Source organism: Furipterus horrens, unplaced genomic scaffold (assembly GCF_987537825.1).
Source record: "Furipterus horrens unplaced genomic scaffold, mFurHor1.1.pri manual_scaffold_5, whole genome shotgun sequence".
Classification (NCBI taxonomy): Eukaryota; Metazoa; Chordata; class Mammalia; order Chiroptera; family Furipteridae; genus Furipterus; species Furipterus horrens.
The window spans coordinates 93407107-93420796 of NW_028327175.1; the positions used below are offsets into that span (position 1 = coordinate 93407107).

At 41.9% G+C, this 13690-nt stretch overlaps 1 protein-coding gene across 4 annotated transcripts; it reads right to left on the reverse strand.

Annotated features, from left to right (window-relative positions):
• Positions 1–446: 446 nt before the first annotated feature.
• On the reverse strand, positions 447–10703 carry ZNF3 (zinc finger protein 3). 4 transcript variants are annotated; one of them, XM_090276704.1, is made up of 6 exons: positions 10553–10703; positions 9092–9184; positions 6078–6211; positions 4638–4729; positions 4226–4352; positions 447–2609 (listed from the first exon to the last, which is right to left on the reverse strand). In XM_090276704.1, the coding sequence occupies exons 3-6, from the start codon at positions 6130–6132 to the stop codon at positions 1543–1545; spliced, it is 1341 nt and encodes a 446-aa protein (XP_090132830.1). In that variant the 5' UTR covers positions 6133–6211; positions 9092–9184; positions 10553–10703; the 3' UTR covers positions 447–1542. The 4 variants fall into 4 exon arrangements, with proteins under 4 accessions (XP_090132830.1, XP_090132831.1, XP_090132829.1 ...); XM_090276705.1 differs by lacking the exon at positions 10553–10703 and adding an exon at positions 10343–10487 and having other exon boundaries at positions 4638–4711; XM_090276703.1 differs by lacking the exon at positions 10553–10703 and adding an exon at positions 10343–10487 and having other exon boundaries at positions 9073–9184.
• Between the last annotated feature and the right edge of the window lie 2987 nt (positions 10704–13690).

Consider the following 13690-nt stretch of genomic DNA (forward strand, 5'->3'; position numbering starts at 1 on the left):
CATTTCCTCATCTCTGCCTCCTCCATGACTATAACATCCTCTCACCGACAGCCAAACTAAGAAATCTAAATATGCCCATTGCTATTCAATATCCAAGTTCACTCTCGTTAGGGACCCTACCCCCAGCAACACCTTTCTAGTTTTAGTTGTTGGTTTTAAGTATCATATCACACTGAATGATATGTTGCACAAAAACCCTACATGTGGGTTTGGTATTAAAGGTGGGAGAGATTGTGTAAATGATTCGAGTCTAGGGCAGTATCTAGAGGAATATGATGGGAATCTTGAGGCAAAGAGGTAACATGTTTGTGACTAAGAAATGGTTGGTTGTAAAAAAAAAAAAAAACTTTATAAAGATTTTTAATTATTCCATTTACAATCACTAATGATTCCTGTTTAAACTATAATAAATTTTGCCCCTGCACAAAAACACACTCAATCTCTCCTTCTGAAAATCTATTCTGTTTAATAGTGCACTTCATTTATGCTACAGGATGAGCAGGATTGTAAAAACATAATCAAAGGTCATCCCTTCAGCCGGGACCTCAGGAGCTCCACCCTAACCCAGCAGGGAGCTCCTTCCTTCTCTAGGCTTTGCTGTGTCCGCATTCATACTTGGCTGTTGAAGTCAGAGGTGGGGTCAGGAGAGGTCTGGCTGCTGGGGTCAGGTGTCACAGGTCATAGGTGAGAGAGGGCAGGGCAAGCTGGCTGAGCTCCTTAAAAGCATCCTTAGTCGCTAAGGATTTGGATTAAATCACTTTTTTCTTTTATTACAGAAGTGGTGAGAGATAGAGGAAAGGAAACAGAGGCAATGCTAAATGCTTTCGATCCACTTCATGTTAGGCTCACCGATTAGATGGATTTCTCAATTAGTCCTATCAGAACAGGGAATGACAAGGGATCCTCCAACAAAATTGCCAGATAGCTCTCAGAAACTTGGTCTTGCTGTTCCAAGAGCCATAAAGGATAGTCACCATAGAAAACCTCTCTTGCCCCCGCTTCCTTACCCCCAATCAAATAAATCCCTCAGCAACAAATTTTCTTATCAAAACTTAAAAACTAGATTAGGAACAGTGGCTTTCAAATATAGTCTCCTTTTCCCTTTCTAGCAAGTAACAGGACCCAGACCATTCTTGCCACTGCCTTCTGCGCTGACTATACTGACTCCAACTAGAGGAATCCTTAGAATTTTATTCGTACTGTGCTTCCATCCCCACCTTGGTAAGAAAGGCTCCCTTGGTGTGAGAAATATGGTCTAGTGCAAATTCCCTTCCATAATAGGTGACTGGGCCCAGAGCTTCCCTCTATTCCCAGAACCTAATCTGTTGCTTGCCTCATAATTTTTAAGGCTGGTATCATTCCCTGGGAAAACTGACTAGATTGCCAACCACTGTGCCAGGATGATTTGCCCAATTAACCCCATTTTCTAAAGTGAAAGGTTTGTGTTGGAAGGGACACATCCTAAGTTGTTCATACTTTTTTAGTAAGGCAGGAGCTCTTTAAACTCAGAGGAAGTGAGAAAAACAGGTGTGTGGTTCTCTTTCATGTAGACTCCCTGATATTTAGTTCAGTAACTCTGAGAGAACTTTTGCTCATTCCCATTACGTTCAAAGGCTTCTCTCCAGTGTGAATTCTCTGATGGCGAACAAGAGCTGAGCTATACCTAAAGGCTTTTCCACACTCACTACATTCATAGGGATTCTCCCCTGTGTGGATTCTTTGATGCTGAATAAGGCCTGAACTGTAGGTAAACTTCCCTCCACATTCCATACATTCATAGGGCTTCTCTCCAGTGTGGATTCTCTGGTGCTGATAGAGGTGTGAGCTCTGGCTGAAAGCCTTCCCACACTCATTACATTCATAGGGTTTCTCTCCAGTGTGGATTCTCTGGTGATGAATGAGGGTGGAGCTCCTACTGAAGGCCTTGCCACATTCATTACAAGCATACGGTTTCTCGCCAGTGTGGATTCTCTGATGGTGAGTAAGAGTGGAGCTCCAGCTAAAGGTTTTCCCACACTCATTACATTCATAGGGTTTCTCTCCAGTATGGATCCTTCGATGTAGAATGAGAGCAGAGCTACAACTGAAGGTCTTCCTACAATCGTTACATTCATAAGGTTTCTCTCCAGTGTGGATTCTTTGATGCTGAATCAGATGTGAGCTCTGGCTGAAGGCTTTCCCACATTCACTACATTCATAGGGCTTTTCCCCAGTGTGGATTCTCTGATGTTGAATAAGGTCTGAAGTTCGATTAAAACTCTTGCTACATTCATCACACTTATGGGGTCTGTCTCCCAAAGGAAGTCTCTGATGTGAAATAAGGTTGGAACTCACAGTGAAGCTGTTCCGAAAATCATTATATTTCTCACTTCTCTCTCTCATGGGAGTTAGCTTTTTCTCAACTGTCACTTGACCAAAATCTTGTATCTTCCTATTCAGTCTTTCTCCAGAGGAGTTCCCCAGCTGCCTCTTTAGACTGACTTCTTTTTCATAGGTTTCTTCAAACTTAAGACCCTGAGAAATATCCTTTTGGAATCTTCCCAATAGCACCCCATGTGATCCTGTATCTTCAGAAATTTCTTGATCATGCTCAGTTCTGGTCTCACCATCTGGCACAATACAAAATACAAACATCACTTGTTCCTTGTGGAAGAAAAAATCAAAACCAGAGGACACCATAATCACGTGCAAGCCTCTTATCTGCCCAGGCTATGCGTAGCTAAGGCAGAATAAGAGAAGAAGAAACAGGGAAGGAGAAAGGCAGTAAGCAAAACTGAGAAACAGCTGGAAGTAGAGAGAAAGTTGGATCGTAAAGAAAGGGCGGATCAGGCAGGGGCAGGGAACCAAAAATAAAAGGGAAGGACATGTTTAATGAAGTGACAAAGTCCTCAGAGAGGTTAAAAACTGCAGATATAATTTGGGACATGGTGACTACCAGAACTGTTTAAGAAAAGTGGGGAAGCTAATGAGAACCAGTAGTAGAACAGGAAGGAGCACCAAGGTTGAGGTCATTAGTGACCCCCTACAACCCCAGGTGAAAAGAACACTCATGTTTGTAGGCCCACATATGCCAAATACATGAAAACAGGCAAAAGACAGTTCATCTATCTCTGGGCCCTAGGCCTAAAAGCCTATGCTATAATGGGAGAATATGTAAACAATTTCCATATGTGATTTCTCTATTTTCACCATCCTGGGATTTCTAAAGGGAACTGCATGCACAGAGGACAAATATAAAGGGACTAGATGTTAGCACTTCTAAATTTGTCAATATTTTAAAAAGTAAATATAGGGCAGTGAGTATTAGGGACAGAAATAGCTGTTTCTCCTTCACTTGAACAGGTACCTCTCAGAACCTCTCTATTCCTAATTCCGCTCAAACCCAGAACCCTCAACTCTTCCTCAGCCCAGAGATTATGTCAAAATACAGGAATGGGAATCCTGCTCATGGGAAAAGACACAGGACAAGGTTTATCCTGCTCATATCAAGCAGTCAGAGATCAATCCCAGACCCAGGACCTGCAGGGGTCAGAGAGGAAATGTCAGGGGTGTCTCAAATGGGACTTAGGAAGACCCTCTGGCATTGCTGAGGAAAATGTTCTCACTGTAAGTAGGTAAGAGACAAGAAATCAACAGTCCACAGACTAAAGGTTAAGAAGGAAATTGTACCCTATAATAAGTTAAAATTTCTGTAAGAACAGCAGTTGTCCTAAGTCATGAACAAAGCTACAAGTCCCTAGAGGTAATCTAACAGAGAAGGGGAGGAGATAGAGTTCCAGAATGTTCACCTGGGCACAGAGCAGTATCACGCACATTCTTGGATCCTAATATGCTAATCTTTTGGAAAAGTCTCTGGATAATAAGTTAAATCCTATGAATAACATGGACTTCAAAGACCAGGGCTCAAGTTCTGCCACTCACCAACTATAGGTCTATGTGTAAAGCATTTAAGATCTCTGACCTCTCTTATCTCACCTATAAAATGAGGATAATTCTAGCTCCCTCAACTGCTGTGTTATTGTGAGGATTAAATAAGAGAATATATATGAAACCTCTTTATAAACTGCAAATTACTGTACAAATGGGCGTTACTATTATTATTGTTAGAATTTTCTGAGACTAAGGCAATCCTTAATTAATCATTTTCACTGGCTCAACTGTTACTAGCAAACAAGGAAGCAAAGAAATGCCAAGAGAGTTTTATTGAGAAAGCATAACTCCTTACCCAGTGAGAATACATTCCCATAATTCTCCAGCATCACATCTCTATAGAGATCTCTCTGAGCAGGCTCCAAACGCTTCCACTCCTTCCGGATAAAGTACACAGCTACATCCTCAAATGTCACCAACTCCTGAAACAACACGTTCCTGCATGCAACTTCAGGGTGAGGAGTGGGACTGGCAGCATCAAAAATATAATTTGGGATGGGGTTAAATAATGCATATTTGGGAAGCTGAAAAAAGGAGATTAGGGTGGACAGAGGTGAGTCCAAGAAAGAAAGGTCCATTACTCAGTAGGAAAGGACCACAGTCCTGATGGGGGGAATTGTGGTTGGGGCACTGAATTGGGCTGTTGCTGCACCAAAAATGTCCACAAAATGGGAAAGAAAAAGAGGATAAGGGGAACCAGAGCTTACCTGGGACTTGGCCTTTAGGAGAGCAGCTGCCAACATCTCATCCCCCAGACAGTCCTTGTTGGAAAATGCAGGAACTGTTGAGGAAGGAAGAGCTGGGGACAATAAAAGGGTCTATGAGTGAGTCTATTTGCTGCTGTCTGGCCTCCCAACCAACAGAAAACTCATAGGGTCCTGGGACAATCTAGGACCTACTCCCTCTGACAGTTTTAAGTTCACTTCCTCTGCAGGCACATTCACTGTGGGCCCATCCTAAAGAGAGATGTCTAATACCCTGTTGATTCTTGCTCTCTACTCTGGCCCTGGTCCCTTCCTTTCTCTCTAGTCACCCTGCTCTCAATGAAATTTGCCCAGTCCTGTTCTTAGTGATGAGTGTGAATCTAAATGTTTTCCTTCTTCTGTACTTGATCATCTCTCCCTTTCTCTCCCCACCCCCTCTCTCTTTTTCTTTGGTTTGTTTGTTTCTCATGAGTCAATGGCTGGGACTGGAATGGCTGGACTTATGGTAGATGTAAGTTTAACATTTTAAAAAATGATGAACTACTTTCCAAAGTATTTCTCCAATTTTACATTTCCAGTAGCACTGTATGAGAGTTCTAGTTCCTCTGCATCCTTGCCAACACTTGGTATGGTATATCTTTTAAATTTTAGCCAATCTAATGTAGGCTTAGTGGTATCTCACCATGGTTTTGGATTGCATTTCCTTGATGAACAATGATATCAAACATCTTTTCATGTGCTCACTGACCATTTGTATATCCTTTTTGTGAAATGTTTGTTTAAATGTTTCCATTTTAAAAAGTGGGTTGTCTTGAGTTGTAAGAGTTCTTTATGTAGTCTGGATACAAGTCCTTATAAGTTAGTTGTATTGCCAAGATTTTTTCCTGATGACCTGTTTTTGTAATTTTTAGGTTAACATATTTATTCCATAGAGACTTGAAATCCGTAGATACTAGGTTCTGCAGAATCACCCAGACAAAAAAAGTTTCTTAAATGCTTTTCCTTGTACACAAGGGAATAATAACCACTAGGAATAAAACGGGCTCATCATGAAAGCAAAACACATATACTTTCATGGCTTCCTATACATTTTATTCTTTTGCTTGTGACCTACAGAATGATTCTCAAGAGTATCCTCTAAGCACATGGTCCTAAAGAGCAAAACCAGGACTATGAAGTCAGCTGTTAAAATAACCCTGGAAAATGGAATTAGGTGTGTCCCAGTTTTCTTAATCCAGCACAAGGAACCCATGGCCCTTAAAAATGCCTCAGCATAAAACCTATCAAACGGTATGTTAATCCACACCTGGCTATGAGTTATTGAATGGCATGAATTATGTCTTAATCATGTCTGAGTTTGAGCTATTTGCCTAGTACCTGAGATTTCAATAAATGACTGTTGAATGACTGAATCAATGAAGGAATGAATTCTTTATTCCTTACCACTCTCAAGCAGGGCCTGAGGTTCCTGAGATGCGTGATCAGCCTGAGTTTCCATGGGTAAGGCCAGAAGCTCCTGTCTCTGGTCTCCTGTTTAAAGACTTGGCCAGAAGTAGGTTTTAAACAACGAGGAAGCCCTGAAGAAACAAAAGTTCAAGATTCATAGATTAAAAAAAACAAACAAACCTACTAGCACTTTTTAGTTAGTACCTAAGAACAATGAGAGGACATGTAGCCACTGGAACTAGTCTTTAAGACCTTAGTACATTTATATACTCCCATTCCCTATAATGAGATTATATGAGGATCACTAAAAGGGTCCACATTCCTTGACAATATCCCACTTTTGGCTCCCCACATACACTGAGGGATATTTTTAACAACAAAAAAATGGGAAATATCAGTGCCAAATGATATTAGCAGAATGAAATACTAAGTAACTATTGAAAAGATAAATACCAGAGTTAAGTGAAAAAGAGAGCACATACACAGATTGCAAAATATGTATGTATACATCATACCAACTTTTAAGAATATTTGGACCCTGGCTGGTGTGGCTCAGTGAATTGAGCGCTGGCCTGTGAATCAAAAGGTTGCAGGTTCGATTCCTGGGCAGACCACATTCCTGAGTTGCAGGCCAGGTCCCCAGTTGGGGGCGTATGAGAGGCAACCCATCAATGTTTCTCTCCCTCTCTTTCTCCCTCCCTTCTTCTCTCTCTAAAAATAAATAAATAAAATCTTTAAAAACATATTTGGAATAATGGAGAAAGCTATTTGTTTATATAAGAGAAAAAAACCTCATAAACATTAGAATTGGTAGGAGAAAAATACTTACTTTATTAGGTTTGTAGCTGTTACATTAAATTTAGGTGTTATCCTTAAGAGAAAAAGGAGCCATGAAATAGCACTCAAATAATGGAGATCAGAGAAACTTAATGAGTTCTCTCTTCTCTCTCATGTTTAAAAACCTGGGGAAACAACACCTGTCTCACAAAACTAGGGGAAAAAAGCTCTATTAAATTAAATGAGATAAATTCTGCCTCCCCTTTCTTTCTAAAATTGTTTTCTCCTTCTCGTCTCAGTCAAAGGTGGGATATTGTTGAGGAACTTGGGCCCCTTTTGTGGTCCTTGTGAGTCTCATTACAGGGTCTGGGTGTATATATTCACCAGGATCTGAAAGACTAGTCCCAGTTGCTATGTTTCCTTTCACTGAGAAGGTAGCAACCAACTTTCTTGTTATCTCTCTTCTCTCCTAACACATTTCCTTAGGTCAGAATGTAAGTCCATGAAGCAGAGACCACTACTTTTTTTAAAACACAAGATTACTGATTACTTTGTTTTTACCCTTATTAATGTCTCCACTTCCCAGATGCTCCAATAATCAAGAGATCTGTCTTCAGTGGTTCTAGTGAATAAAATGTAACATTAACACCTAGACTAAGGTTTGGATCTCAAGAAGTTTCCACTTCACTGAACATTGTGTCAAGAATCAATACTGTGAACCAAGTGTCACTGGTTCGATTCCCAGTCCGGGCACATGCCTAGGTTGCACGCCAGGTCCCCAGTTGCAGGCATGTCAGAGGCAACCATACATTAATGTTTCTCTTCCTCTCTTTCTCCTTTCCCCTCTGTCTAAAAACAAATATAATAAAAATAAAATAAAATAATAAAAATATTAAAAAAAAAAGAAAAACAAAAAACCTTTGGGGGATTCTCAGTGTTCATAGAACCAAACCTAACTCCACTGATAAGGTACTTAAAAAAGAAGAAGGAGAAGGAGAAGGAGAAGAAGGAGAAGGAGAGGAAGAAGGAGAGGAAGAAGGAGAGGAAGAAGGAGAAGAAGAAGGAGAGGAAGAAGGAGAGGAAGAGGAGGAGGAAGAGGAGGAGGAAGAGGAGGAGGAAGAGGAGGAGGAGGAGGAGGAGGAAGAGGAGGAGGAAGAGGAGGAGGAAGAGGAGGAGGAAGAGGAATCAACAGATCTAGAATAGATGCAGCAGCCACCAGAATATCCTTAAATTTAGGGAAAGGCAAAGAAAAAAGCCCCTGGATTTTTTCTACCTCCCTCTCTTTATCTGTTTATTTGCTCATATAACAAATACCTGTTTAGTGCTAACTACATTGCAAGGCACTACTAAAAGGAGTAAAAAAACACGAATGCAAACAGTATTTCCTTCATCATCACAGACTGTTGTATTCACATAAGACATAAAAAGGGAGGGGCCTAGCCTGAGTGCCACTGAGAGTTCAGAAAACTCTAGTCTTTGGTAAACAAAGGGGTATAAAATGCCCAACACCAACCATTACACAGTGAAAAGCACTGAATCAGGCATGAACCAGGCCCACCAGCTCAATGTGGGTAACATACCCTCTTGCCACCATCATTCTTCCAGCTGGATCCCGTTAAGCCAGGGGTGCCCAACCTCTGGGCCATGGACCAGAACCAGTCCAGGCCTGTTAGGAACCGGGTTGCATAGCAGGTGAGCTTGAATGTAATGCGCTTGCATCATCCTGAAACCGTCCCCAGACCCCTGGTCCATGGAAAAATTGTCTTCCACGAAATTGGTCCCTGGTGCTGAAAAGGTTAGGAACCACTGCTTTAAACTGTCTCAGACCCAGCCATCTCTTTGTTCCTATCAACACCTTTACAATTTCTAGGACTGTTTATAAGCAGACACCACCAACAAATCAGCTTTCAGTCCAAACTCCCTTAGAAAGGAAAATCGAGAGACTCTGATTTTCAGAGAGGACAGAGCAATGCTTCCTCCTCACAGCTGGGTTAACTAAAGCTATAACTCAAAGGCATATTGTTGAGAACAAGTCCCCAGTGTCTGGATCAGTAAACAATGTTTCTCATAGAAAGAAAAATCTCCATTGTGCTCCCACAGCTTCAGGTGCAGGCTGGGCCCTTCCTCTGCTCCAATGCCAAGCGCCATCCCTCAAGCAGTTTCTGGGGCTGAGAAAAATGACCTGGTGGTGAAAACAAGTCATGGAAAGCTTTACCTGCTGGATTCTTTCCTACCTTCTTTGAAGTCAACTCTAGAAGGCCAGAGTAGCAATTATTGGGAGACTCTGTCCAAGTTCCCAGGAACTCTGCCTTTAGTTGATGCCAATGCTGAATGATTAAGGGAAAAAAAGAAAAAGGAATTTAAAACACTCATGTAAACTTCACTTCTAATCTAGATATTTATAAGGGGGAAAAAAAGAGGTGTATACTAATAAATATCAACTAAGACCACAATAACTGGTATTTGTGTTGCACCCCTGAAGAAAGCAGAAAGGGAACTGAAAGTACTCCGGGTCAAACTCCCATTCAGTGTTAAACGCCTTCTCATGTTCCTAACATTGTTGGCTTACTTGCTAGATACTCTCACTACTTCAGCAAGGAATCTGCTCCATTGCTGCAGTTTAGCCACTGGAGACGGTAAGCTGAAAGTCTATCCCCTTGGACCCTCACCTCACAGTGACCTAATAACCTATGGAGCTTCAATGACAAGATTTTCTTACACACAACTGTCCAAAACCAAATGATGCCCATTCTCCACAAACTTCTCTTCTTGGGGATAAGTAACTATAATTTCTCCAATGGCCCATACATTTCAGGTTCATCAGCCTTCTAATCCTCTGGTACAGTTTACACATGCCCTTTCTAGGGTAAACACCGAGTCTGTGTTCAATCCCACTTCAAAATTGCATCAAATCAGGGATATAATACAGTTGCAAATGGGTTCCAAACATAGTTGTACCACTTCCCGTAAAAGGCTCGATTTATTGGATGCCAGTGGATTATTCCCGTAATCTGAGTTTTCACTCCCTCCCAGACCTAGTTCTAACTGCGCACAATTCAGAAAACTTATTCTCTGACCCTAAAAACCCAGGTAAGTAAAAACAGACCTCCTCTCCTGCGTGGGTGCAAATAACTGTGTGAACCTCAACTAAAAGCGTCTCGGAGAACTACCTAGTTATGGTGGCTGTCATCAGCTGTCTTAAAGAGGGACTCTTCTACAGCCATAGTGGAACGTTTTAAGTGCTCGAGCTGGGCTTTAAGTCACAAAACCAGAACCGTAGCCCCTTTCTCCCTTCCACGTAGGGGAAGGGGCGTCCCTGGAGAAACGGAGTCCGGGACCGGCTGTGAGGGAGGGAGCGATGCCTTCAGCACCCTGTTCCGGGCGGGCCTGGGGACCCCACGGGCCGCGGCGGCACGTACACCATCCCCTTCCCAGGCGACCACAGCCTCCGTCTCACCGCGAGCACCGAGGGCGGCCGAACTCACCCTAGGGGCAGGGACAGAAGACCTGGGGAGCCCAGACACGAACCAGGCCCCGTTGGACACTGTCACACACCCACACACCAGGGACAGAACAAAGAACGGAAGCTCCCTCCGTTTCGCTTCCGGGTCGGTCCCTATTTTTTTTTTTTTTTTTCCTACTCATCTCAAGCCTATACCCTTAACCTTTCCCACTCCCACCACCGACACTCCCACCTGTTCTCTCTAGGAAAATAGGAGGTCTCCGCCTCTTGGTGGTTTACTGACTGCAGACCTCTGTCGCGGGGAGCGGGCGTAAGGCCCAAACGCTGACAGGACAGTCGGGCCTCAAATCCCCGCCCGCCGCCGAGCCGCGCCCCCTGCTGCCCGGGCTGGTCGGAACCCCGCGCACCTCCGCCTCAGGGCTCATGCTCAGGCTCTGCTGGCCGGGGCGGGGCACTGGAGGGGGCGTGGGAGGGCGTGGGAGGGCGTGGGAGAAACAGGGTCGACTGGCTCTGGCATCACACACGGTCTCTTGAGTGGCAGCCAGGGGAGGACGAGAGCACCCCGTGCTTGAGCGACCTGGTCCCTGAGCAGAGCTGTGGTAAACTTTGGAAGGATTCATCAATATAAAAAATTCAGCTTTATTTGAAATTTCCAAATAAACCGAGTTTATGCTTCCAAAGTTTTCTGTTTGTATTATACAGCACCAGGGCAGGCTGCAACAAGACATCCCACAATAGTATATTGATTATTTTGAATTAAAGTTACTTAGGAAACTAACAATGCAAGAACACTGACCTCTCTGTGTCCCCCTGAAAGAAGATCAATCTCCCATGTGAAAGGTGCCCTTCTTGCTCCAAAGGGGAAAGACTATTACTAGAGTTAGGGAATCCCAGAGGGGAATGTGGGGGTAGAAGCTTAAAGTAAAAGCCAGTTACTAATTTACTACCCAAACCAAAACATAGATTAGATTCCTCACCAACGAGCGTCCAAATCTGTCCCGTTGATTCTTCACAAACTTATTGTTTGTCTAAAAGTATAAAAAGATGGATGGTCTATTAATTCTCTGATCATCAGCTATGATCTCCTGTGCCCACATTTAAATTTTTTTTCTCCTATTAATTTGGCCTTGCGTTCATTTTATTATTAGTCTAGTTGTAAGAACTAACAAGGGTAGCTGGAGGAATATTCCCCTCCCCAACAGTTTCATGTAAAATCGTCCCCTTAAAATATTAAAACCTCAAGAATACATTCTAGCCCATCAGCGAGTTCAGGTGAGGACAAATCTGCACAAGGGATGAGAGCAATAAAGACTTGGGGAAGTTACTGATCAAAAAAAAAAAAAAAAAAAACAGGGGAAGACCTATTGATATGATGAATGTATGAGTTGAGGGGCAAGATTTAATGGTTCACTGATCTTCACTCACTTTTATGCCTTCACTGAAGGAATCTAGTCCTTACCGATTATATACAAAACAAACTCCTGTGATCTCCTGAGTAACAAGGGCCCTCTTGATCCCCCTTAGAGCCCTGCCTTGTGTTTAATCCCAATTTTTACTTCCACTATTTATAGTGAAGCCACTCAGCTCTGTGAATACAACAGACCTTCCCCTCAGTGACTCCTATCTAGGACAATAATTTAAATAGCCAATTCTAGTAAAATATGGTATGTGCTAAGAAAAAATGGTGAAGAGCAGAGCTCAGTGAGGAGGTTAGACTTCCCAGAAGTGATGCAGGCTTGCTTTATTTTTGTTTCACGGAGGCAGCAGAAGTAATACTCAGAGACTGATTCTGTTGTTGTCGCAATTTATTTAATACAGCTTTGCTGTGGAAATTATAATTTCATAAGCCAATAGCATCTGTGAATTTATTTTTCTTCCTTGGGATTTATTTAAGGAAAAGTATAATTTATCTTGCAGAGTTTCACACTGTCAGGAGTTTTTTGTCTTCCAGTGTTGTCCTTAGATCTAGACCAGATGCTAGAAAAGTTTATTTATTTTTTCTTTTAAATTATATTTTATTGATTATGCTGTTACAGTTGTCCCATTTTTTTTTCCTCCTTTGTACCCTTAGCCATCACCCCTCACTCCCTCAGGCAATCCCCACACCATTGTTCATGTCCATGGGTCGTGTGTATAAGTTCTTTGGCTACTTTATTTCCTATACTGTGGCTATTCTGTGACTACCAGTTTGTACTTCCATATATCCTCACCTGTTCACCCATTTCCTCAAACCTCCCTCCCATCTGGCAACCATCAAAATGCTCTCCGTATCTAAGATTCTGTCTCTGTTCTTTTTGTTTGCTTAGTCTGTTTTTTAGATTCAATTGTTGATAGGTATGTGTTTATCACCATGGTATTGTTCATAGTTTTGATTTCTTTCTTAAATAAGTCCCTTTAACATTTCATATAATAATGGTTTGGTGATGATGAACTCCTTTAGATTTTTCTTGTCTGGGAAGCTCTTTATCTGCTCTTCAATTCTGAACGTTAGCTTTGCTGGGTAGAGCAATCTTGACTGTAGGTCCCTGCTTTTCATGACTTTGAATATTTCTTGTCAATACCTTTTGCTTGCAAAGCTTCTTTTGAGAAACCAGCTGACAGTCCTATGGGAACTTCCCTGTAGGTAACTGACTTCTTTTCTCTTGCTGAACTTAAGATTCTCTCTTTATCTTTAACCTATGGCATTTTAATTATGATGTGTCTTGGAGTGGGCCTCTTTGCATTGATCTTGTTTGATACTCTCTGTGCTTCCTGGACTTGCATGTCTATTTCCTTCACTAAATTAGGGAATTTTTCTTTCATTATATTTTCAAATAAATTTCCAGTATCTTGCTCTTTCTTTTCTCCTTATGTTACCCCTATTATCTGAATGCTGGTACACTTAAAGTTGTCCCAGAGGCTCCATGAACTATCCTCGTTTAAAAAAATTTTTTTATTTGTTTTTTTTGTTTATTTATTTACTTATTTTTAGAGAGAAGGGAAAGGAGAAAGAGAGGGAGCGAAACATCACTGTGTGGTTGCCTCTCAGTCACGCCCCCAACTGGGGACCTGACGTGCAACCTAGTCTTGTGTCCCGACTGGGAATTGAACCAGCGACACTTGGCTCGCAGGCTCTCTTCATTTTTTTAAATTCTTTTTTCTTCTTCTTGTTCTGATTGGTTATTTTTTGTTTCTTTATGTTTCATATCATAGCTTCAATTCCAGGTTCATCCATTCTGTTGTTGATTCCCTCTGAATTGTTCTTTATTTCCATTAGTATATCCTTCATTTCTGCCTGGGTCTTTTTTATACTGTTGAAGTACTCACTAAGTTCCTTGAGAATCTTTATATCCAGTGTTTTGAATTGTGCAGTTGATAAATTGCTCATCTT

Excerpts from the sequence above, each read along its gene's own strand:
- ZNF3 (XM_090276704.1), bottom strand. The coding sequence starts at position 6,132 with ATGGAAACTCAGGCTGATCACGCATCTCAGGAACCTCAGGCCCTGCTT. Across the intron at positions 4,730-6,077 it reads TCAGGCCCTGCTTGAGAGTG|CTCTTCCTTCCTCAACAGTT; the intron begins GTAAGGAATAAA and ends TATTGTCCCCAG. Across the intron at positions 2,610-4,225 it reads TGGGAATGTATTCTCACTGG|ATGGTGAGACCAGAACTGAG; the intron begins GTAAGGAGTTAT and ends GTATTGTGCCAG.